Raw genomic sequence first — 22,992 nt, forward strand, 5'->3', positions numbered from 1 at the left:
GTTAATCATAACCCCAACTAAAGATAAATATTATTTTTATTAATTTAAACATTTTTTTTTATGGAACCCATACAATAATCCTAATGCTAATCCTTGCCCTAACACTGTGGACTGCCTATTATTTAATAAAATTACATTAAATCTTTTTTTACTTTTCGTTTTTTAATAAAAGGAAACCTTTCCCTAACTGTAATGATAATGAGAACCCTAACCCTATTCCTTACCCCACCCCCATTATGACCACAACTGTGAAGGGCCATTTTATTATTGCTTAAAGGGTTGTTAACGTTCTCATTCAATTAAACAGAAACATTCTATACGTGTCTATTACATCCTGTTCCAGATTTTGTGCTACCAGATTTTGGACAACGTACATATACGTAGTCTAGATTGGGTTTGTAAAGGTTTGCCTGCTCAAGATTTATAATATCTTTTTCCAGACTAGCATCACTTTGAAGTTTGCTTGCAACATTCAAGCAGAAGTTTGAGAAGTTCAGACGTAAGTTTTTTTAAAATTATTTTTTAATTTAATTAACTGACAGATCCCATTCTGCTTCAATAAAGTCAAAGGAAGTCATTGTAATGTGATTTATTGAAAGGGCAGCAGAATACCAACAGAAAGCTTATATGTATGGAGTTGTGATGTAACACAGTCTTTCAATGGCAAGCAGTTAATACGTCAAATAACGTGGGAACTAAATGCAAAAGGAACTATGACCTCAAGGAGATGGGTTCAGGGAGCTAGGATACTGTATAATCATCTTTTGATTGTCATTAAAACTTTGTGAAGAAATATTATGAGAAATTGTGGTTGGAGACACACAAGTGTACAGGGCAGGGCAACCAAAGGAAGGGGGTCACTGAAAGCCCGGTATAATGACTATTAATTACAGCGGTCACCATATTAGACCCCCGTGATTGGCTATGAGAATAAGGGTGGTGCTTGCAAGGGACATAAGAGCATCAACCCGGCATTCATATTCTGAAACGGGAAATACTTGTTTAAAGCAGCTCTTGTTCCTTAAAGGAACAGGCACTACATTAAAAATAAAAATATTACAGATTTGGGAAGACATCGGGCAGAGCATGCAGTGGTTCCCAGGACCACTACCTACTCCCCAAAGGCAACTTAACATAATTCCAAAAGGGTAAGCTATACTTGAGACAGCTTCCATTTGCGAATGAGTTACCACCTCATTTAAGAAGTCAGTCAAATCTCAATGATTTGTAATAAAAAATCACTGATACATGCCGCTGAGGTTTACAGTTAGGAGAAGAGACCCCTTTTATTCCTCCTTCTAATTACAATTTGAAATGTGTTACATAACCCATTTTGAGATTTTAGAAAGGCGTTTCCAAATAGCAAAAGGAGTTCAGTACATAGAAAAAATACATCACCTTTTGATGCTGTGAATAGCCCAATTTGCAACCATAAATTGCTTTGTTAATAAGGCCTTATGTCTTTAAAACCATCAAGTCTGCAGGCCCTGATGGACTCTCTAATTTGATTACTAGGACATTTCCTGTGTATACGGTTTGCTTGCTTCATCTTTTGTGACAAAAATAACAATTTGAATCAAGGAGAGAAACAGATCTTATGGGCCAATTTCAGCGTTTGACTCTGCTGATAAAGTCTTTGAATAATAGCATTCTGCTACTCCATGGCTTGAATTAAGAATACAAAATACTACCATATAATCAAGGCAGCATTCATTTGAGATTGGGGACGATAGACCGCCACTGGCCCAGAAATTGCCAGAGGGTTTTACCTCTGTTCCGTGGCTTTCTGATAGAGCTGACAGATGGATAGCGTGCCAGGAAAAAAAAGGCTTAACTATAGATCACCTTCTACCAGCAGTTTGTAGGTTGTTGAACCAGGATACTATAGCCATGGTAATGGTTGGTACAGGTCATCAGCGCAGCTCAAGGATCCGTAATAACAACAGTCTGATCCAAAGGTGTGTGCTGGCTCCTCTTTTTTTCAACATACATCTTTCTGATTTTCCTGGAACATTGGGGAATTGAAACAGTTTTCCCTGAAGAAAAACTGAACTAAGTAAGATCCATACATTGCTAGAATAAAACGACACTGTGTTAATGTACTGGAGCTTCAGAATGATTTCTGGTGTTGTTAAGTAACTTTAGTTCAACACTGACATAAAGGTTATGAGTTGGGCTAAAATGAGTATGGTGGCTCAAGGGAGCCAAGCTAGAGGCAAAGTCACATTATAATTATCTTGGGCAACGCTTGGTGAGTTCTGGAGCGTGGCTTATCCTATTACATCTATAATTAGGTTAAAACAAGCGTTAGAACTTTTGTCTGTTGAGATTTGTTGTATGGAGTAAATTTAGTGTGCCCATTGAAAAAAAAAGTTGCTAACTTGAACTCCTCAAATGTCTACTGGTGCTTAACAACCAAACTTCCCAAGATGTGCAAGACCGGAAAATGGTATTAGAAAACTTGAGCACATAAAATGTTGTACCACAGACCCAGACTATGGATAGATGCGTTGTACAGAATCTAGTAGCACTCATTCTATTCCAGGATGGAGTAGGCACCTAATCAAATGTTTCTATTAAATTGAAAGAACATGAAACATTCTGGAAGACGGGATCATTGCTTGGAAGTATGTCAAGGATTAGAGGCAGGGTTATTGTTATTGTTACAGTTAGGGAAAGGATTCTTTTAAAAAAGAAAAAAAGATTTAATGTAATCTAATTGAATAATATACAGTCCACAGTGTTAGGGCAAGCATTAGCATTAGGAGTATTGTAAGGGTTCCATAATTTTTTTTTAAGTTTGAATTTAAATGAATAAAATTATATTTATTTAATTTGAATTGATTTCATTATTATAAAATTATTTATACACATTGGTAAGAGATAGAGGAGGGATAATCAAATAAACTGGAATTTAATTTAACAAAAAAGAAGTATCTATGACACTCTAGGGGGCTTTGGAAGCAGGATAAAAATTAAAGGCAGTTGAAGTATGCAAGAAGGGTCTACAGAGAACCTTAAATAGAATCATTATGGCTCAAGTTAGGCTTGGTAGGAATTAGGACTTAGCTTCTAGGCTGGATCAAGTATCCATATCAGAATAAAATGCTCTGCTACATCTCCACAGTCACAATTATGTAAACTTTATTTTTTTTACATTTGAAAAATGACATTGTAAAAAAAATTCAAGTAACTTTTTGTTTACAGTGTGAAGTTATTTACTAAGTATGAAAGAAGAGCGGTAATTTCCATTCTTAACAAGTTTCAAATTTTCTAGAAATAAATCCAACCTTTTATTAATTCTGTGAAGTTGAACAGGCAACAGCCATAGGTTACTGGATTAGTGAGAATCATTCTCGTTTGAGTTAGGATTGTATTCTTCTCAGATCAGAACTTTCCAAGTCAGGTCCTTTTACCTTTATTTCAGTACCTGCCTCACTCATCATCTTTGCTGTGTGCCTCTCAAAGTTAGGTCGGTGCCACTAACTTTGGACCTAAGTAGATCTGAGCCACAGCTGCAGGCATGAGCCTGCCTTAAAAGTACACAGACGGTCACTCCATTAAAGGCCTGATGAAGCACGTGGCCTTCACCAGGGTATGAACTTGCCTCTATAAGCACAATCAGAGGTTTTCATACACTTAACATGGCGAGTGTTCGTTGTGGGCCCAGTAGGGAATGCAGTGCTTCATTCCCAAAACAGGAGTATGATAAGGCTGTGTTCTGGTGTCCCATCTATTCAGTTTACTTATAAAAGATTTCCCTGCTCATCTGGAGAAGCTCAGCCTAGACCGCTCGGATTTGCCTTGTGGTAAGTTCACTATACCTGCAGTATGCAGACAATGCTATCTTACTGCCTTTAACAGGAAATTCTATTTAGGCCATGATAGAGAAATTTAGAATATACTGTAGAAATAATGAGCTGTCTATTAATGTGAAAAGAAAGCTAAAATTATGCTGAAGAAAATGGTGTTACCAGGAAAGGGACTGTTCAAAATAAACGAAGAATTGCTTCAAAAGGTAGACTTTTTTGACTATATGGATTTGCGTTTCCATTGCAATCTCAACTGGCGTTGTCATGCGGAAAAGGCCATAGTTGAATTTAAGACATGCAGCAATGTAGTATTAAGATTTGCTAATAGAGGAGGTACCCAACCAATAACAGCCATTCAGGCAGAAAGCAGTACAACACCAGTTTATAGTGCCAAAATTCTGGGATATTCCAACGCTAGGGAACTTCAAGTACCTGAACCCAGTTCTCTCCCCACTCTGTTAAAAGTGGGATCTGGTCAACCACTAACTTCTCTATACGCATAGGTAGGCATAAGGCTAATTTCTGGTTTGTTTGCTCTGTGTTGAGTTTCGCACTGGATCTGACTTAACCGGAACCACCTTGCACCTCATGAAATATTTACAATCTACGCTGAAAGTGATGTCATTAAAGGGCAAAAAAGGGGAGGGCATGTAAGTAAAGTGCTCAATGACAAGTCTGAACCATCTCTGGAAGGACTCTCGTCAAATTAATTCTGAGAGCATCACATTTGTAAATGACACATATTGGCGAAGGAAGCCATTTATTGACAGCAACAGTGCTAGTCCCTTACCTGCCAATTACTTTACAAATTACAAGCAGGGCTTAGAGTCATTTCTATCCAAACCATACCCAGAAAAGAATCACTCCCTATTTAAAATCTGCAGACGATCGACTTATCCAACTAGAGTTTATTGTTCAAAATGGGATGCACAGCTCTGAACATGCACGCTAGGGGGCAGACACTCATCAACGCACTTTATGCTCTTTTGCCCCAAACCTGCTGGCCCAGGACAGAATTGGCTTCTTCCATTATTTAAGAACAGGGGAGTTAGATGTTTTCTCTGATTCGCTATCAATATGCTATTGATTGGACTGAAACCATTACTCTGTCGCTCCCGGCATCTGGTCTGCCTGGCTTATTCAGAGGAAAGAATTAGAATGAATTCTGTCACTTAATTTTTAATATTTGAATCCAGAAAATTTTCATTATTTTTCGGAATTGTGTATTAGAATTGTATATTTACTGGTGTAATTTTGATATTGTTATGTATAGACTTTTTGTCATATTAGGACAAAAAGCTAAAACATTAACCATTAACTAACTACATCATCTTGCTTCTTCAGGCACCTGCATACAAATTCTCTGGATGTGCAAAGGCGGGTGTTGGACCTGGGGTTACCAGTCCACATAGAGTAGCCTGGCACAGAGTGGAAGAACCCTCTCCAAGGCAATAATGTAACACTTGCACCACAACCTTCACAGTAACCCAATGCCCATCCACCAAAAAGGAAACACCACACAGTGATTAGAAAAGTAGAAAAAAACCTTTATATCTTCTTAGTTAGTTTCTGTTTTCTCTTAGTTGCAATCAGGGTCACATTTACACTTTTTTCATAGTAAAGGTTCATTTGCAGATGTAAACATTTCCCATTCTTATAGAATCCTAATTCGTTGACATTTCTTAGATTTCTGTACTCTAGCAGTAAAGTTGTACTCAAATAATCAATCTCCCTCCCTCCTCTGAAAGGGAAGCAGGCAATATACAACCTGGTATATTCTAACACCAATAAGGCCTCTAATAACAGTTTTCATGGGTTTGTTACTCAGGCATAAATCAATTTCCCAGGTACATTTAGACTTCTCAAGAATTGACCTCCCCTCCTTCCTTCCAAGGCGCTATGGCAGAGGGACATTTGGTTCAGTCAGTTAATGCAGCCTCGATGTTCTCAACAAGTCACTTTCACAGGGCACTTCCTAATCGCTTAGCTCTTCTCTTCCTAAGCACTGTGTGACAAGTATTGTTTGTTCAAATGGCTCCCCTGCCCCTCCTTTCAGTGTCAGAAAGCCAGGTTTAATATTCTCCAGTGGTGGCAATGAGCGCCCCCAAAGCACCTCCACGATCTTACCCGGAGGTTGCTGCGTTGATTCCCAGTTCGCTTGTTCTGCCCGCCCTTCCGACTCTTCAGTCGGACTTCAGCTCACATACAGCAGGATCCCAGCCGCGATTCAGGCCGGGGATGTGCAGCGCTTCACATACGCTGCTTCCGTTCTCGTTCTCCGCCCCTCTCTCGCCTGTCAGTGGAGGTGGGAGTTGCCCGCAGTCCGGCCTCCTCAGCTTCCCGCCCTTCTTCCGGCGCTCTTCTGACGGGGTGTTCGCTCACGCAGCGTCGCCTCAGAGAACCCACACTTGGCTGACTTACACCGGGCCCCCTTTCCTCTCTACCCCTAGATCAAACAACAAGGGGGGGTGGGGCCCGAGGACACCGCCGATCCGCAGCAGAAACACCGCTCGGCAACGCTACCCCAGCGGCCCAGTCACCTCACGGTAGGGTTACTTTCTCTTTCCACAATTTTGAAGTTCTGAAGTAGTAGCAGGGTCGTCACTAACGTTCCCCTCTCGTTCTTCTCCTACGTGCCCCATTGAGTAATCTAAGTGTGGCCAAAACAGGGGAACTTTACAGGGAATAAACCTCTTAACTCCAGGCGGCAGCAAGTGGCAGGGCTCAAGCCGGGGTTTCAGCCTTCTTACATCGACCCTGCTACCTACAACCCTTCACTCCTCCCGGGTCAGGAATCGCTCACCACAGTTTTAACTCACAAGCGATCGTTGAGGATGAAAGAAGGGAACTGTGACAGTCTCTTCCTAACCGGAGGTTTCCTAGAGGAATTTCCCAGAGCCACTATTAACTGCTCCTCGCAGTGGGGGTCACAGATGCTGTTCCCATGGCACCGCCAAGGTTAAAGGTTTTTGGACCAAACAGCAGGTGATGGGGCTCAGTCAATAGCTAGGGGGTGACTTCCTCAGTGTAGACAGCCGGCTCGGGGGACGGTCTAGCCTCTAACAGTGTGCCTACCTCCCTGTTCTATCGCCTCCCTCCACACACGGTTCTCTCTGTACTACCCCTGGTCACTCTAAAATGGCCGCCCGGGTACTGGCCTTTTATAGGCTAGGCTCTGGCTACCAGAACCAGCCAGAAGGTTCTAGAACCTCTCCATAGTTTCCTATGGCCTCAAGGTCTGAGGTAAAAAGATTATGGCAGTTACAAGCCACCATTTTGTGTCCATGTTGTCCCCATACTCCAAGGACAGCTAGGCCTCAGTAATATAGAGGGACAAGGTAGCACCTAGCCCCTAGGACAACGCCAAAAATTCCAGTGGACATCAAAAGAAAAGAAAAATGTAGGAGGCAAAAAGGGGACGAAATAAATAATAATTGGTAGGGAACCCCCACAGTCAGACAGGTCTAACACGCATCCCCCCCAGCTGAAAGTGGGGAGAGCTACCCAACCCCTTGGGAGTTCTCATCACTAAGGCGGAAATACCTAGAGAGACCGTCTGCATTGGCATGGTCCACTCCAGGCCGATGTTCCACCCGGAAGTCCATTCCCTGTAGGGAGATAGACTATCTCAACAGCTTGGGATTCTCTCCCTTCATTTGCATCAGCCAACGAAGTCGGTGGTCGGTCTGTACCAGGAAGTGCGAGCTAAACAGGTATGGCCGCAGCTTCTTCAGAGCCCATACCACCGCAAAGGCTTCCCGGTCAATTGCACTCCACCTCTGTTCCCGGGAAAGCAGTCTCCTGGACAGGAAGACAACAGGATGATCCAGACCCTCTTCGTTGAGTTGCGATAACACTGCCCCAATGCCATGTTCTGATGCGTCTGTTTGGACGATGAATTCCTTGGAGAAATCAGGGGCCCTGAGGACTGGAGCAGCACACATTGCTTGTTTCATGGTGTCAAAGGCTCGCTGACAAGCCCCCGTCCAGACTACCCGTCGGGGTTGCTTCTTGGAAATAAGTTCAGTTAGGGGTGCCACAATATCCTGTGAGGCCCAGGAAAGGTCGGGCCTCTGTTTGGGTCTTGGGGGGCTCCCAGGCCATGATAGCCTCATTCTTCGCCTGGAGGGGCTGCACCGTTCCCCTGCCCACCAAGTGGCCTAGGTACACCACCGACCCCTGCCTGATCTGACATTTGCTGGCCTTGATTGCCAAGCCAGCCTGTTTCAGGGCCTGGAAAACAGCTTGTAGATGACACAAATGATCCTCCCAACTGCTACTGAAGACAGCAATGTCATCCAGATAAGCAGCAGAGAAAGCCTCCATTCCAGAGAGGACCTCGTTCACCAGCCGCTGAAAAGTGGCAGGAGCGTTCTTAAGCCCAAAGGGCATTACACAGAACTGGTAGTGGCCCTCAGGTGTGGAGAAGGCTGACCTTTCCTTTGCTCTATCTGTAAGGGAGATCTGCCAGTACCCTGAAGTGAGGTCAAAGGTACTCAAGTATTGGGCAGCTCTCAGCCGGTCAATGAGTTCATCCGCCCTAGGGATCGGATGAGCATCAGTTTTGGTCACTGAATTCAGTCCCCGGTAATCCACACAGAACCTTAGTTCTGGAGTGGTGCCCGGTGGCGCAGCTTTTGGTACCAGAACCACCGGACTGGACCAGGGGCTACTAAAAGGTTCAATTACTCCTAGCTCCAGCATCTTAGTGACTACACTGTGGATGCTGGCCTTTACCTTGTCTGACAGCCGGTAAATCTTAGACTTCACAGGTGGGCTGTCTCCTGTGTCCACATCATGGGTACACAGGTGGGTCCTTCCCGGGACAAGGGAGAACAGCGAGGAATATTGCTCCAGGACCTGGTGGCAGTCCCTCTGCTGTTTAGGAGTCAGAGATGGTGAGAGAATCACTCCCTCCACCGACCCATCCTTTTCCTGAGACGAAAAGAGATCAGGGAGAGGCTCGCTTTCCGCTTCCTCTGCTCCATCAGTCACCATCATTAAGATGACCTCAGGCCTCTCATGGTGGGGTTTGAGACGATTGGCAGGAAGCACCCGTAGGGGCTGTCTGGGGGTTTTCAGATCCACTAAGTAAGTGGCCTTACCCTTTTTCTCCATCACCTCAGAGGGGCCTGTCCAGCGATCCTGGAGGGCACTAAGCTCTCCAGGTTCCATCACCCACACTTTCTGGCCAGGCTCCAATTCCACCGGGTGAGCATTGTGGTCATACCACTCCTTCATCACTGCTTGGCTGGCTTCCAAGTTGTCAGAAGCTTGCTTCCACAACTTAGCCATTTGGCTCCGGAGGGCCAGCATATAGCTCACCACATCCTGGGGAAGCTTCCTGGCAGTCTTTTCCCATCCGTCTTTCACCAGGCTGAGAGGTCCACGCACAGGGTGCCCATACAAAAGCTCGAAGGGGCTGAAGCCCACTCCCTTCTGTGGAACTTCCCTGTAGGAAAACAACAAACAGGGTAGGAGGACGTCCCATTTCCTCCGCAGGCTCTCAGGCAGACTTCCGATCATGCCTTTCAAGGTCTTGTTGAACCTCTCCACCAGACCATTGGTCTGTGGGTGGTAACGAGTGGTTAACCGGTAGGTAACCACACACTCCTTCCACATAGCCCGCATGTAAGCTGACATAACCTCTTTGGGGAAACCCACTCGGGTAAAGATCCCCATCAGGGCCCTCGCCACTGCAGGTGCAGTAATGATCCTCAGAGGAATTGCCTCTGGGTATCGCGTGGCGTGATCCACCAGAACCAGGATGAACCTGTGACCAGCTGAAGTTGGTGGATCCAATAGCCCCACAGTGTCGATGCCCACCCTTTCAAAGGGGGTGCTAACGACAGGAAGTGGTTCCAGGGGAGCTTTTAGCTTCATCCCTGTTTTCCCACTGGCTTGGCAAGATACACATGTCCGACAGTACGTGTCGGATGCCACCCTCATCTGAGGCCAATAAAAGTGGGGGACAAGTCGGGCAAAGGTCTTGTCCTGTCCTAAGTGTCCTGCCGAGGGTATCTCATGAGCCAATTCTAAAAGAAAGGCTCGATAACGTTGAGGGACAACCAAGGCCCGTGATGAGCAGTTACAAGCCACCATTTTGTGTCCCTGTTGTCCCCATATTCTAAGGACAGCTAGGCCTCAGTAATATAGAGGGGCAAGGTAGCACCTAGTCCCTAGGACAACGCCAAAAATTCCAGTGGACATCAAAAGAAAAGAAAAATGTAGGAGGCAAAAAGGGGACAAAATAAATAATAATTGGTAGGGAACCCCCACAGTCAGAGAGGTCTAACAGCGGGTCATTGAGATCAAACATCTGCTGCTTCCGGTGTGTGTAACTTAAGTCCATGAAGGCCGCAGCCATGCCAGGCTCTCAGCATAACAGAGAATCTAGTAAATTAGAATCAATCTATGTGAAACAAATTTACAGGGTCAGTGGTAATTGTGAAAATCGTGTCTGGATGAGGACTTATGTTGGACTCTAGATGAACAGATGAAGCGTCCAGCATCAAAAAACAGTATCTGGACCTGTAGAGGTAGGCGCTGAAGGAAGGAGTGAATGTAGAATCATGAAGCAAGATACTGATGTCATGTTAGGACAAAAAATAAGGCCCTTTCTTGGTTGGTAGCCAATGAAAAGATGCCACTCATAAATATGGCTAGTTTCTTGGCTTTGAGGAAACTCACTGCAGCATTTTTTATTAGCTTTTTGACTCTTACCCGTAGTGTTTTACTAATACGACTTTATATATCTGCCTCATTACCACCGTAAGAAGCTGTTACATAGCATTTGTTTGTCTTTTCCAAGGGATTTACTGACACCCAAACTCTCAATATATGCTCTTACTCTTTTTTCCCCTCTCCTGAATATAAAATATTTTTATTTAGTTTAGCTTCAGTAATATGCAAATGTTTTCGTCAAGCTGTGGTTGAGGACTGTTGACCTTTACAAGTCCCATGATGTGGACAGCATAGTTGGGCAGCATCAGGCACTGACCGCAATAACCCACTGAGAAAGGTCACCCAGTGACCTACCAGACCCTCTAATTGCACAATTGAAAACAAAATTTACCTCTGAAATCCATGAGTGAAAAATCATAGGCCACTTTCTGGGGTGCCTGCGTTCCAGCGTCATGTCAGACTTTGGTACTCGGTCTCTAGTAGCATGTCCCCAGGCATTGAAAACCCATCACATACATTCACATGTTCTATTTTCCCGATTGATTAATATGCAAACAGCTATGACTTTGCTGATGGACTGGCATGAAAGCAGCATAAACTGGCAAAGCCATCACAAAGTGAGGCTTGTGCCGGATCTGTCCTTCATAGAATCCGGTCAGTGAGCAACATTGCATAGCATTTACCTGCCTATCAGAGGCTCTGGAATGATCTGATATCTCTTCATTTCCCAGCAGGGCTGCCCATTATAGAAGAGCAATAAAAAACAGAAAGGGAGGTCTCCTCACAAATCCAATGTCGGGACGAGGAGTAAGGGGAAAACAAGAAATCAGAACAGTCCCTATTTATAATTAAAGAAAGGGGATAATGCTATCCACTGTATGCCACCATAGCTCAAGAGATCCTTACAAATAAACCCACTCTGATAGATTGTATACAAAATATGAAAACAATTCTGGTAAAATTAGAAAGCAATTTATTATAAAAATATACAGTGTTAAGTATCAATTACTGTGCCACAATATACAATGTTAAAAAGACAGTGTCAGCACCCTACCATTGGTACAATGGTGCACATATAATAAACACACACAATAAGAATTAAAAACAACAATTAATTGTTAAAAACAAGTTGTCGACGCAGCGTTTCGGTTTCTAAGTTGACACCTTCATCAGGACAGGGTTTTTAAAAACGAACTCGTATAACATTCGAGTCGTGTTCCTCTGTATTCAATTCGAGGAGGGAGTCCTTATCTCATCACAGGACATCATATACACGAGTGAATATGAATAATGAAGACATCTCTTCGTGTCTTAATTATGTCATGGAGTTTTCTTTATGTGAAGGAAAAAGGAGCCACCGTTATGAGGGACTTTTTTTTGGAATTCCCTTAGGTTTAGGGGACCAGCATGAAGTGCAGCACGTGACTGGATTGCGTCAACTTCCTTTTTCCAATGCATTGGTAACCTGACGACTACGGAGTGAAAAAGGAGCAGGGAGGCCGAGTATCGGACGTAAGGGTGGTCAATTGAGAAAAAAAACCCGAACAGAGACAACGAGCGAAACAGCACTTTATTTTACAAAAAAAACAATTAATTGTTGTTTTTAATTCTTATTGTGTGTGTTTATTATATGTGCACCATTGTACCAATGGTAGGGTGCTGACACTGTCTTTTTAACATTGTATATTGTGGCACAGTAATTGATACTTAACACTGTATATTTTTATAATAAATTGCTTTCTAATTTTACCAGAATTGTTTTCATATTTTGTATACAATCTATCAGAGTGGGTTTATTTGTAAGGATCTCTTGAGCTATGGTGGCATACAGTGGATAGCATTATCCCCTTTCTTTAATTATAAATAGGGACTGTTCTGATTTCTTGTTTTCCCATTATAGAAGAGCTTCACAGAGCCCTCTGGGGAAAGTAAATCTGACACAGTAATCCTAGAAGAGCAGCCTAAAGTAGACTTGTTATTCAGGTTTGGTTACCAGGAGGAGTTCTCGAAGCAAAACCCTATATTAATTGAGCGTTACACCTGAACTATCGTCTAAGACCTCAGTCCAACCTCCTATACACCTACCTCTTAGATGATCGTCTGGTGAAGAGGTGGTGGTGGAGGAAAAAGTCACAATTTGACTTCGGTAGGCTCAGGCTCTTATATCTCTTGACCTCTGTGGCACAAGTGCTGACCCTGAAATTGAAAGAAAAAGACTTTTAGACAGGTCACAATGGCATGATTTGTATTCATTTTAATGAAATGTGAAGTCATTGTGTGCCCACTACTTGATCTTCGGGATCTTTTCTATTAATTTCGGGGAGACTTAGAAGTATTTCTATCTTAATTTTAGGTTAGACTGACATATTCTGTTCACACAGCGAGGCAATTTGCTATCTGGTTCATAATTGTTTTTAAGGCATTTTGTATCAGTTTTACAGAAATTCACCATCATTTCACTGAACTCAGGAAAAGTTTCGAATTTATATTATGGGTAGGATGGCTGCTACCCATTCAGGTACGAGAAGGACTAGGGGAGCAATACTGTGTGCACAGTGCACTTCACAACTGCCTAGAGGTCCGTAGAAAAATTAATCTTTTATTTGGATTATCTATGAAACAGAATTACTAGATTGCAAATTTATAACACAACTTCAACAGTAAATTGAATAGATTTCCTAAACAAACAATGATGACGTTTTAATATCCTACTTTTTATTCATCAGAAAAAAACACAAAACTTTACATTTTAGTCATTAGAAAATCCCCAATGGAAATTCCATTTTAATCAGATTCCTAGTAAAACTATACAGCTGTGCTTCTCAGGGCTTCAGGGCAAGATATGAGAAGGAGCATGATGGATGTGCATGTGGAATTGAACAAACTGACCATATTTAGTCTTTGATATCCTGTTTCTTTGGAGTGGTAAGGAAATCCCATGAAATAACTTAAGCTTCATTCAATTTCTTATAGTACATAGTTAAAAAATAATTAGAATTCAGCATCTTGAGTGTAGCTACCACTGTCTCTCTGTAATCCAATGAACATTTTCCATACAGGAAATTAATTGGCCACAATACCTGTTATACAATACTTCTTGAGCTAGTTCTAGAATGACAAAATACACAGCATTAACTAACATATCGTCATTAATCAGGCACCAAGTAACAACCAAATAGAAGACAAATTCAGTGCTTGTGTTGACTCTGTGTTCCATGGATAAGGCCCTAGTGTGGGACCTCAGGACATCGCAGAGGTTATTCAGGACCAAAGGGACAGGCAGGTGGGGCAAGCAATAACTATCTCAAGAAACCATTCTCTCTGAGATAAACAAAGGGAATGTTTATCAAAGACAGAACTGGCAGTGGATGACAACACAGGCCCACTTTGGCGCAGGCTTCAAATTGACACTGAATTCTGTGGTTGGAGGGTAGAAGTTGGAGGAAAAGTACGAGGGCGTCAGGAACTATATGAACTTTTAAAACGCTATGAAACTCAGTCCATTATTCTATGGGATACATGAACACTTCTGTCACCAGAGTTTCAACTCAACACTGAAAGAGGTGCCCACACTCTATGGCATCTTTGGTGGGCACCTGCAGGTCCAGCAGTACAGATGTTACCCAGATCTCTGCCTATGATTACTAAAGGATTACTAAGGCTACAGTAAGGAGGATACCAGCACTGCAATTGCGATCAAAAATCTTCCCATACACAAATCCATATTAGACTCCCCTCTCTAGGAAGTTGCATGCTTCAAAGTGGCAACATATTTACACTCTCTTCTAAATGTAGTTTTGCACAAAGCCTTCCCTCTAGAGAAACATTAAAAAATATATTTTCTGTCTCATTTCATTTCATGAAGCGTTATTCGGTACATTAAAAACAATGACCATAAAAGCGCACAAGCAAAATGATTATACAGTTACGATACAGAAAGAACGCAGATAAAAACATTAAGAGTTTAAAAGATCATGCTTTTCCTAAGCTGCATTGATTTACATAAAAACATGGCAATATAAAAACACTTGTCCGGTGAATTCATTTCATAGATCAATTTCATGGCATCCTTCACGTTATAAATTCCATATACATATTTTCTGTCTCTGTGACATACGGACTCTTCCAATTCTCAAACTGCATAAAGTGTGCCAACCTCTTCCTCCGTGCTAAAGGCCTTTATGGGATAAAAACATATTTAATGTCAATGGAGCTAAGACAGGAAGTCTTGAACCAACTACACGGATGAACACAATGAAAGCATCAGACGTTGAGTAGTTAACAGTGAAATACTCTTTGGTAGATGTTGCTTACATTGCAGAACCAAATTATCTTCCTGCCCTAAAAAAATACCACCCTCTTAGAAACTTACCAACATACCCTACAAACCGGCATAAATGAGATTCTTTGTCACTAAAGGTTTGTTTTTAATATTTACAAAGCACTGAAAATGCAATGAGAAAAATAGATTTGAGCATGATGAAGTGGTCAAGATTAAGATCACATGCTGCCGGGTACCTAAAGTTATAAAGTTTGGGAAGCTAATGAGCTGCATCTTTGGTGAATTTTATCAAACTGTACCATCTTTGAGAAAAGTGAAGCATGTAATATTTAAATGTAAAAACAAAAAAAGAAATCCACTTTAGCAAAAATTTGCAGTAGTGAGCTACAAGCCCACTTCTGCTCAGAGCTGTGGGTCATAGCATGTGGAATACCACCTCATGCCACGCCTCTCCACAGCCTGTGCACGGCTGTTTAGCAGGAGCTGATTAAATGTACCTGTTGGACCCAAGTACAATCCTGAGATGCACCATTGCCTCTATCTGGAGCTTATGTTGCCTCCTTACTGAAAGATTCCTTCCTGACACATGTCCTGCCCTTCCTGGGCATGAAACCTGCTACAGGGAACCATTGCCTGCAGTGCAAAGGTGGCCTACATTTAGCAAGCAAAGTCTATAGCTCCAAATATCATCGTCAGAAGCTCTCCGTAATTCTAAAGGCAAGGCAGTAGACACTAGGGAGTTGGTCTAACTGAGGACTGTGTGACTTCCACACATACCCATACCTATGGAAGATAGATAGGATTGGGCCAAGGTTTCTCAAATTACTGACAGAATGCTATCATTTTTCATTCTCTGATGCTCTACTCAGATGTAATCTAATTAAGTACCCTTAGACAATAACACTCATGCTTTCCTCCATGTTAGTGGTGTTGAAGCATACTCTCTAATGTACAGGTATTGTACTTGTGGTTCACTCTGACAACTCAACAGATTCCTTCTCCTGTTGAAGGATACTTCAGGATCAACAAATATCTAGTCTTCAGGGCTAGTTTTGGCAAAGCACTTTGGAAGCTTTCCTTCTGGCTCAGGACTTTTGCAAATTCAACTCTGCCTTTTATAGCCTATGGATCTCATATCAGAGTCAAGACTACATCATGATATGACTTCACGAGAGAGATACACAAGGAAATACCATTAATTATTATTGTTTAAGCATGTCAAAATAAATGACATTTCAATCGTAGTAAAATAAAACGTATGAAGTGCCTTAAAAGCCCTCACTGTCTAGGTGTGGTGAGTGGGAAGAGAAAGGGTGGGGAACAGTGACCCATCAATGGAATAACTGTCTGGCTCAACCTTAGTTCAATTCCAGACCCAAATTAAATGGGTGGTGCAAGAAGCTACAATTCCCTGGCCTTGTGACAGGAAAGCAAGTTGCTCATTGCCAGACAATACAGGAGATCCACAGATAGTTTCACCCTTCAAGTCCTGGTGTGATTTAAGAACATCAGATCTCAGGTGAGTGAGCCCTCATGAAAGCAACCACATTATAACCTTCCATTGCTCCCTGTATGTAAGCTGGCCACCTGAATTTTAAGCATGCTGCCTTACCATAGTCATACAAATATCAGGCTTTTAGATCACTGCTGCAAATCTAACTAATTGTTTCCTTCAAAGGAATCCTCCGAGGGTTAGGCTAGAATAAGCTTGTAGCTATCTTTTCCTTTCTAACAGATTTGTGGGTGCAGCTATATTTCATCCTAGACAGAAAATTAACTCATTCTTTTCTTTAAAAAATCACAATTTCTTCTGTTAAAAAAAGTAGTTTATTAGTTTCCATTGGCCTCAAAATCATTGGCTTTTTAGAATCATATAGACTGGTGCAGAGACAGCCACAATCACTTCCTGTTCTGGGTTGTAGCTCATAAAAAAACAAGAGAATTAGGGTTGATCTCTCATTGACATCAATCTGGCTCATCCTTTACAGAATACAAGGCAGACAGTCTGACTTCATTTTATGTTCCCACTGCCATTTGCTATTGCTATCTTTATTGTACCCTTTTCTCTGATACCCAGGTATTTACATACACCTAGAGCATGGGAACGTGTTTTGAGTAAAGTGCCCACTTATTTGTATCTAGTGGGCACTGACTGTTTGAACAAATACCTCTCAATCTACTGCTCTCTGGAAACATAACCATGAGGGTGCATAGTTGACTTCCCAAAAATAAGTTCAATTTGTCTCCACATTCATCCATCTAAGAATTTAAATGTAGTTCCCACTCAGATACATCCTCTCACAGGACATTTTCAAGGTAATAGTTTAATACATACTCCAAAACTCACCCTCACACCCCAACACAGGATGCCAAGCTTTCCGTCATTGTGCAGTCAATTCTCTCTTGGTGGCCATAGGGGCCCCGACTTTGATGGACTGTTGTGTCTAGGCCAACAAATTAGCCCAGACTATCTTCAAAGCAGTGACATTTGGCATCCAATTGCTACCCAAAAAAAACTGATAGTCCCAACAACTGTGAGTGTCCCTAACATTTAGTTCAATCTCTCAGTCTGATATTTTAGCTCTTTCTCTCTCGCCATTATCTGCATTCTGTAAGAGTGTCCCCTATGCCCAACTGTAATTAACTCATCTTAAGCTAAGAATTCTACAGGTATTTTATACGGGGTGAGGTCTGCTCTAAGATTTGGACAGCTCTGAGTTGGACATATCAGTTGTGCTGCTGAACAAACTTCACCTTTTGAAAGGGTAGTGTGTTTCTCTACCCATTCTGCCTGGTGACATTTGATCCAGTTGAGAAGTGCCTTCTGGGATAGTCAACACTCCCGGACATACATCTTTGAGGTGCAATACAAGACGGGTAGTTGATGTCATATAGATTGCAAAACAGGGTAATGCCAAAACAAACGGAAACAATCTGCTTTGATGTTAAATGATATGTCTTCCATTTAAGTCACAGGACCTGATGACAAGGGGGTAATTCATGTATTTGTCATAGTTTTTTGAGTTCTTGTTTCTAATGCACAGACTACTCCCATTGTTGATCAAAGGTAAAGGAAGATGAACAAGCAATTGCCTATGAATGTCTCACCTAGATTCTATGTTTATATTTATTCACATGTCAAGGGCCTCAACAGTACATTCACTTGTACTATATTGGGGCGAAGATGTTTTAATATATGCAATAACACCCAAAAGAGCCACGTAGTGGAATGTAGGACACCAGCAACTTGTCTAAGACATGGCCCAGAAAAACAAAACAGACAGAGTACTTTACCATTTCAAATAAAAATGTTGCATCACCTTTGGATTTCATGAATATGTTACTATTTATTTCCATTTAAATGTCCGTGGCTCCTAGTATGGTGCTCAGCACACAAAAGATTTACAACCCCACATCTTAAATAAGTAATTCCTCTAAAAGATCCATGTACAAACTTTATTGTGCATGAATACATCCCTTTGAAACTTGGTAAGCTTCTTCTCTGGGACTGTGATTCACAGGCTCCCTCTTTACAGGAACAAACTTGTGGGAGGAAGGTTGCAGGGCACAAGATATTTCCCAAGACGGTCTAAACATAACCGACCAAAACATGTGAGGTGTCTTATGGAAGGAAGGCCTGCTGCTCAAGCCAAACCCAAAGTGCTTTGGGGAATAATGCCCTCATTCAAATTCTGCAATAGGATTATACTACACTCCGATCCAGCACAGTGCGTGCATGGATGGAGTCTGGACCTAATAAATGAACTAGTAAAGAGCTTCTGACAGGCCTCAAAACGGAAGGTTTTATGAGCTCTAAATATCATGAGCAGAGATCCAGGGTATAGAATGCACACCCATATCCATCTGATCTGCCTGCCATGAACTGCAACTAGCAATGTTCCCTGTGCATTCCTGATACTGTTCAGTTGAGTTCAGCAGATCCTTAAGAACATGCCAACTTATTGAATAAGGAGCAGGCTGCAGAAGGAACCAGACTCAGACCAGCCATGTCTTATCTTAGAAGTTTTAAGGTATTGATAGACTCAGTGTCTACCTAGTCTACTTCAGGACTGGCCTGGATGATGTTTCAACCAATGAAAGGCGGTTCTGCCCAATGAGACAGTAGGGCTGTGAAACAGCCAATCACATTCTAGGAGAACAAAATTTATGGCTGACTGTGCCCCAAACAAAAATGATTGGAAAATCCCTTGATTTTTCAACTGGTCACTCTTCATTGCGACGACCACAATCTAGAAGACACAACCACATGCCATACACCAACAAACAGTCTACTCAGCATAAGGTGATATTCTCCAAACAGCAACAGCTGCACAGACTCCTAATGGGTATATCAGCCACCAACACAGGGACCAAATACCGTCATCCAATAATCACATTATAGATCTAAAGATAACATGGGGTTGTCCCCTTAATGCCCCAAAAATGGCCTCTACGTCACAGCATTCCCTATGTGCATTGTTGTCTCATTGCTTTATACAGAAATAGTAAGCAACCCTCATGGGAAACAATTGCCTCATGACTATAAACACTCCTTATCCTTCTATAAGGATCTCAAAGAAAGGCAATACAAAGTGGGCATATCAAAATCTGGCCTTTGGCAGAGTATCAATCCACTGCCCTCAGCCACCATTTCTGAGCCCAGTATGTGCGTTCTCCTGCCACCCTGGCAGTTCATAAAATACCAGCCAGCATTAGATCTTGCCATAAAAGGAGAGGGATGAACACACGTACCCTCAGTAAATATGAACTTTAAATATTTGACTTGAGTACGTGGAAGCCATTTTCAAAAAGGGGGGCAGATATTTACTTTGTGGACAGAGACGACTTCTTAATAGACGATCTGCTAGAGGCTGGTGTCTCCTCATGCCCACCCCTCCCCCATGTCTAGCAAACACAATGGCTCGAATCCAAGACTCTTGGCATCCATTACTATAAGAGCTCCACAGACGCCAGCCGTTCAGTGCCAGCTCTCCCCCCCCCCCATGTTTTCGCTTTCTCTAAATACCTGGCACAGTCGCGACAGCATATTGCTTCTTCCCCCTCCTCTCTTTATACTCTCCGGATGGGCACCTCCGCTTTCAGCACCATGATTCTAACAAAGGCACCCCTAATTTTACTTTGTTTATCTTTCGCCATCCATTTTTATACCGGGCAGCTGAAGGGTGGGGGTACAAGCAAATGCAAAAAAAGATTAAAAAACAAAATTATGTCTTAGAAAAAGGGCGCCCAGGACGGAATGTATTTCGGAGCGCGCCCGCTCCGCACTGCGCCATCCGGAGACAAGAAGGTGGCAGAAGCTTGAGATAGACCCGGCTTGATTAAGAAAAGATGGGGCCGAAAAAGAGGAAATAAGCGAAAGAAAGCGGAGAAGGGGTGCATTTTCTTTCCTACCAGGGGAAAAATATTAAGCAACTTACCTGAGAGGTATTACCTGTGCCGGGGAATCTCTGGGTGATGCAGAAGCTGGCATCAGCTTCCCACAATCTTTGTGCCAGGCAGGAATATGTCTTGGGCAGGCGAGGAGGGAGAGGGGGAGGTAGAGAGAGGGGAGGGGCCATGGGAACATAGGGGCTGGAGTAGGGTGGGGAAAGCTCTGGAAGGCACCTCCATACTTGTAGTCTACACTGGCTGATATCCAGCCTTGTTTATGGCTGCAAAGGCTGTATATGCTTCTTCTCTGAGCTATAAAAATTAAATGGTAAGGAAGGTTGGTCTACTAAGAAAATAGCCAAGGGTAACAAATGCAGGTCTCTGCGGGAGGAAAATAGGACTGCAAGGCGGATCATTGGGAAAAATGCTTCCTCAAAACAAAATAGCTGCTGTGGCTGGAGGGAGTGAATGAAAATGTTAAAAATTATGTAAATACACGAAAGCTATTGTGGGCATCTTGCCACAGTTCCCTGTCCCTTAGCTGACTGCTGTCCATCTGTGAAGTGAGCGATCTTTGAGGGTGAGACTTGGCAAAGGCCCGATGCACACACTGAGTAAAGAAGGAGTTCCCTTTTCGTGTGAATGAAGCAAGGTAGAGAAAACATCATCTGCTCTTACAAAAAATAAAATAAAATAAAAATAAAAAAGGCATCAACGGGTTGGAGGCTGGATTGAGACATATAAAAAGGGGGCATGCGCAAATAAGCCCCCGCTGCTTGCAGTTAGCAATGAGAGCAGCGGATTGGCACCGCTGAATGGCCACAGCAAACAATGGCCGCAGCCCAGTGAGGATGCCCTGCGTGAAGCGGCTGCAGGTTGGCACAGGCTGGCTTGTTGCTATAGAGATTTCAGAATATTGTTCAGCTCCCAGTCGGGCTCTTTGGGCTGATGCCCATTTTTTCCTCTCTCTCCTCCCTTTACCCTTAAATGTGCTTCTACCACACCATAGCTTTCTCCCTTTTCTTCCTCCTTTCTTCCACTCTGTGTAATGCATTCACAGCACGCAGCACTGCGGCAAGTGCCAACACCAACTGCCAGCCCTAACCTGGGTAAATGCTTTCCAGTCAGTGAACTGGCATGGCTGTATCTGTCCTAGGTTTGCTCTTTCAAACAGAGATTGTGCTATAGACCAATATATATTTGTTGACTGACAATCAAAGCATTGCTTACACCGCTCCACTCACTGCATGTTGATAATTTTATACATTAATACATACCCATTATTATTGGTTTATCCAGTGATCACTTTTTAACTACCTGTAAATCATTTTCAGAAGAAATATAACCAACGATCAAGCATTATTCACTATACATCCGTTGGGGACTTTATTCACCCCTTTATTCAGGATAACGTTTCAGGTCTAAATAAATCACTCTCTGAACCTACTCCTTCTTTTGTGACTTCAAATACCATATGTTCACGTTACTACCCATTGAACACTCCATCATTTACTCTTTGAGCATGCATAAACCATCAATTGCTCAACCAAAAACTAGTGTGTGCTAAAGTAATCATTAGGTCGCAAGTTATCCTTCACACTCTCTATAATTCAGTAATAGGGTGTAAGTCTATATGGCTAGATTTTGCTTTTATTTACTATCCGAGCAATGAGCTAACCTAAGAATATGCAATCTGTTTCTTGTTATTCATCATTACTCCATCAATCTCTATTTGTCCATATATATGTTTTCATTAATTGCACACAAATACCTTCTGTGCATCTAGGTGTCAATAGTTGCACCATCATTTACACTCTGCACATCACGTTAGCCATTAATCTCTCTATTTATCATTATTTGTACATCTAGATTCCATCAGTTACCATCTAGGTATCCACTAGGTGTTATCTCCGACACTGAGCAGGAGGAGCACCAGTAGAAATACAAGATGCCGGCTAAGTGGAATGGCCATTAAAGAGCAGTCAAGCACTTTTCTGGAAGACTCCAAGAACTACACAATGGTTTTCAAGGTATTCAACATTTTGAGGCTGTATCATAACAGAAAGACCTAGGGGTATGTTTTACAAACTGGAGAGACGTGAAAGTTATCCAATTTCTGAAGGAAACTCCAAGTAAAGAATAGACTTCACTGACTAAGTTCCTCCAACAGAGAGTTAGTATTGAATAAGAACTTGAGCTGGAAGATTCTACTCCATATTTATTATTTCTTCAAAATGTTCAGATCCCTCCAAACTCCAATTGAGGCTCTTGATTTTTATGCCACGTAAATGGAGAGTAAATGGAGACGAAGACACAATAGAGAAACTTGTCAAATAGCTATATGTGAGCAGTTTTACTTCCACACTTAACACAGGGAGATTTCTGAAATGATGGCACCTGCTCAACATTTGAGTTAAAGAAGGTACTTAAACTTTTCAGCTTAGATTTCAGAGGTACCCCAGAGAGGGTGCATATTTGTGTCCATCGTGGGAATACAGGAGATGTTCTGAAAAAGGACCTATGAAAAAGACATCACTCCACATACAGTCAACTCACATTCACAACAAAAGCCGCTTTTTCTGTAAAGTCAACATTAATCAGATATCTGAATCACTGATAGAGCACTCTATTGGCAAATGAAATGCCATTCAGAGACTGTTCAGGAGAAATATACAAGATGAGGAAACAAATTAGCAAATGTCGAAAGAATGACCAATATCCAACCTGTAGCAAAAGTTAAAGCATCAATGGATGACAATAACTCTTCCCATTCTTAATCACCTAACAATGCAGCTCAGCTCCCTAAACGTTACGTCACCATCC

The 22,992-nt window shown here is 42.3% G+C and overlaps 1 protein-coding gene across 1 annotated transcript in view; it reads right to left on the minus strand.

Moving 5' to 3' along the window:
* Positions 1 to 22,992, minus strand: part of LOC147701068 (uncharacterized) — a 382,816-nt gene that overhangs the window by 141,479 nt on the left and 218,345 nt on the right. The window contains exon 3 of the mRNA XM_086929300.1: positions 12,582 to 12,692. Coding sequence (XP_086785426.1) covers positions 12,582 to 12,692 — 111 coding nt within the window. The remainder of the gene's footprint in view (positions 1 to 12,581; positions 12,693 to 22,992) is intronic.

Source organism: Lissotriton vulgaris, chromosome 7, assembly GCF_964263255.1.
Source record: "Lissotriton vulgaris chromosome 7, aLisVul1.2, whole genome shotgun sequence".
NCBI lineage: Eukaryota > Metazoa > Chordata > Amphibia > Caudata > Salamandridae > Lissotriton > Lissotriton vulgaris.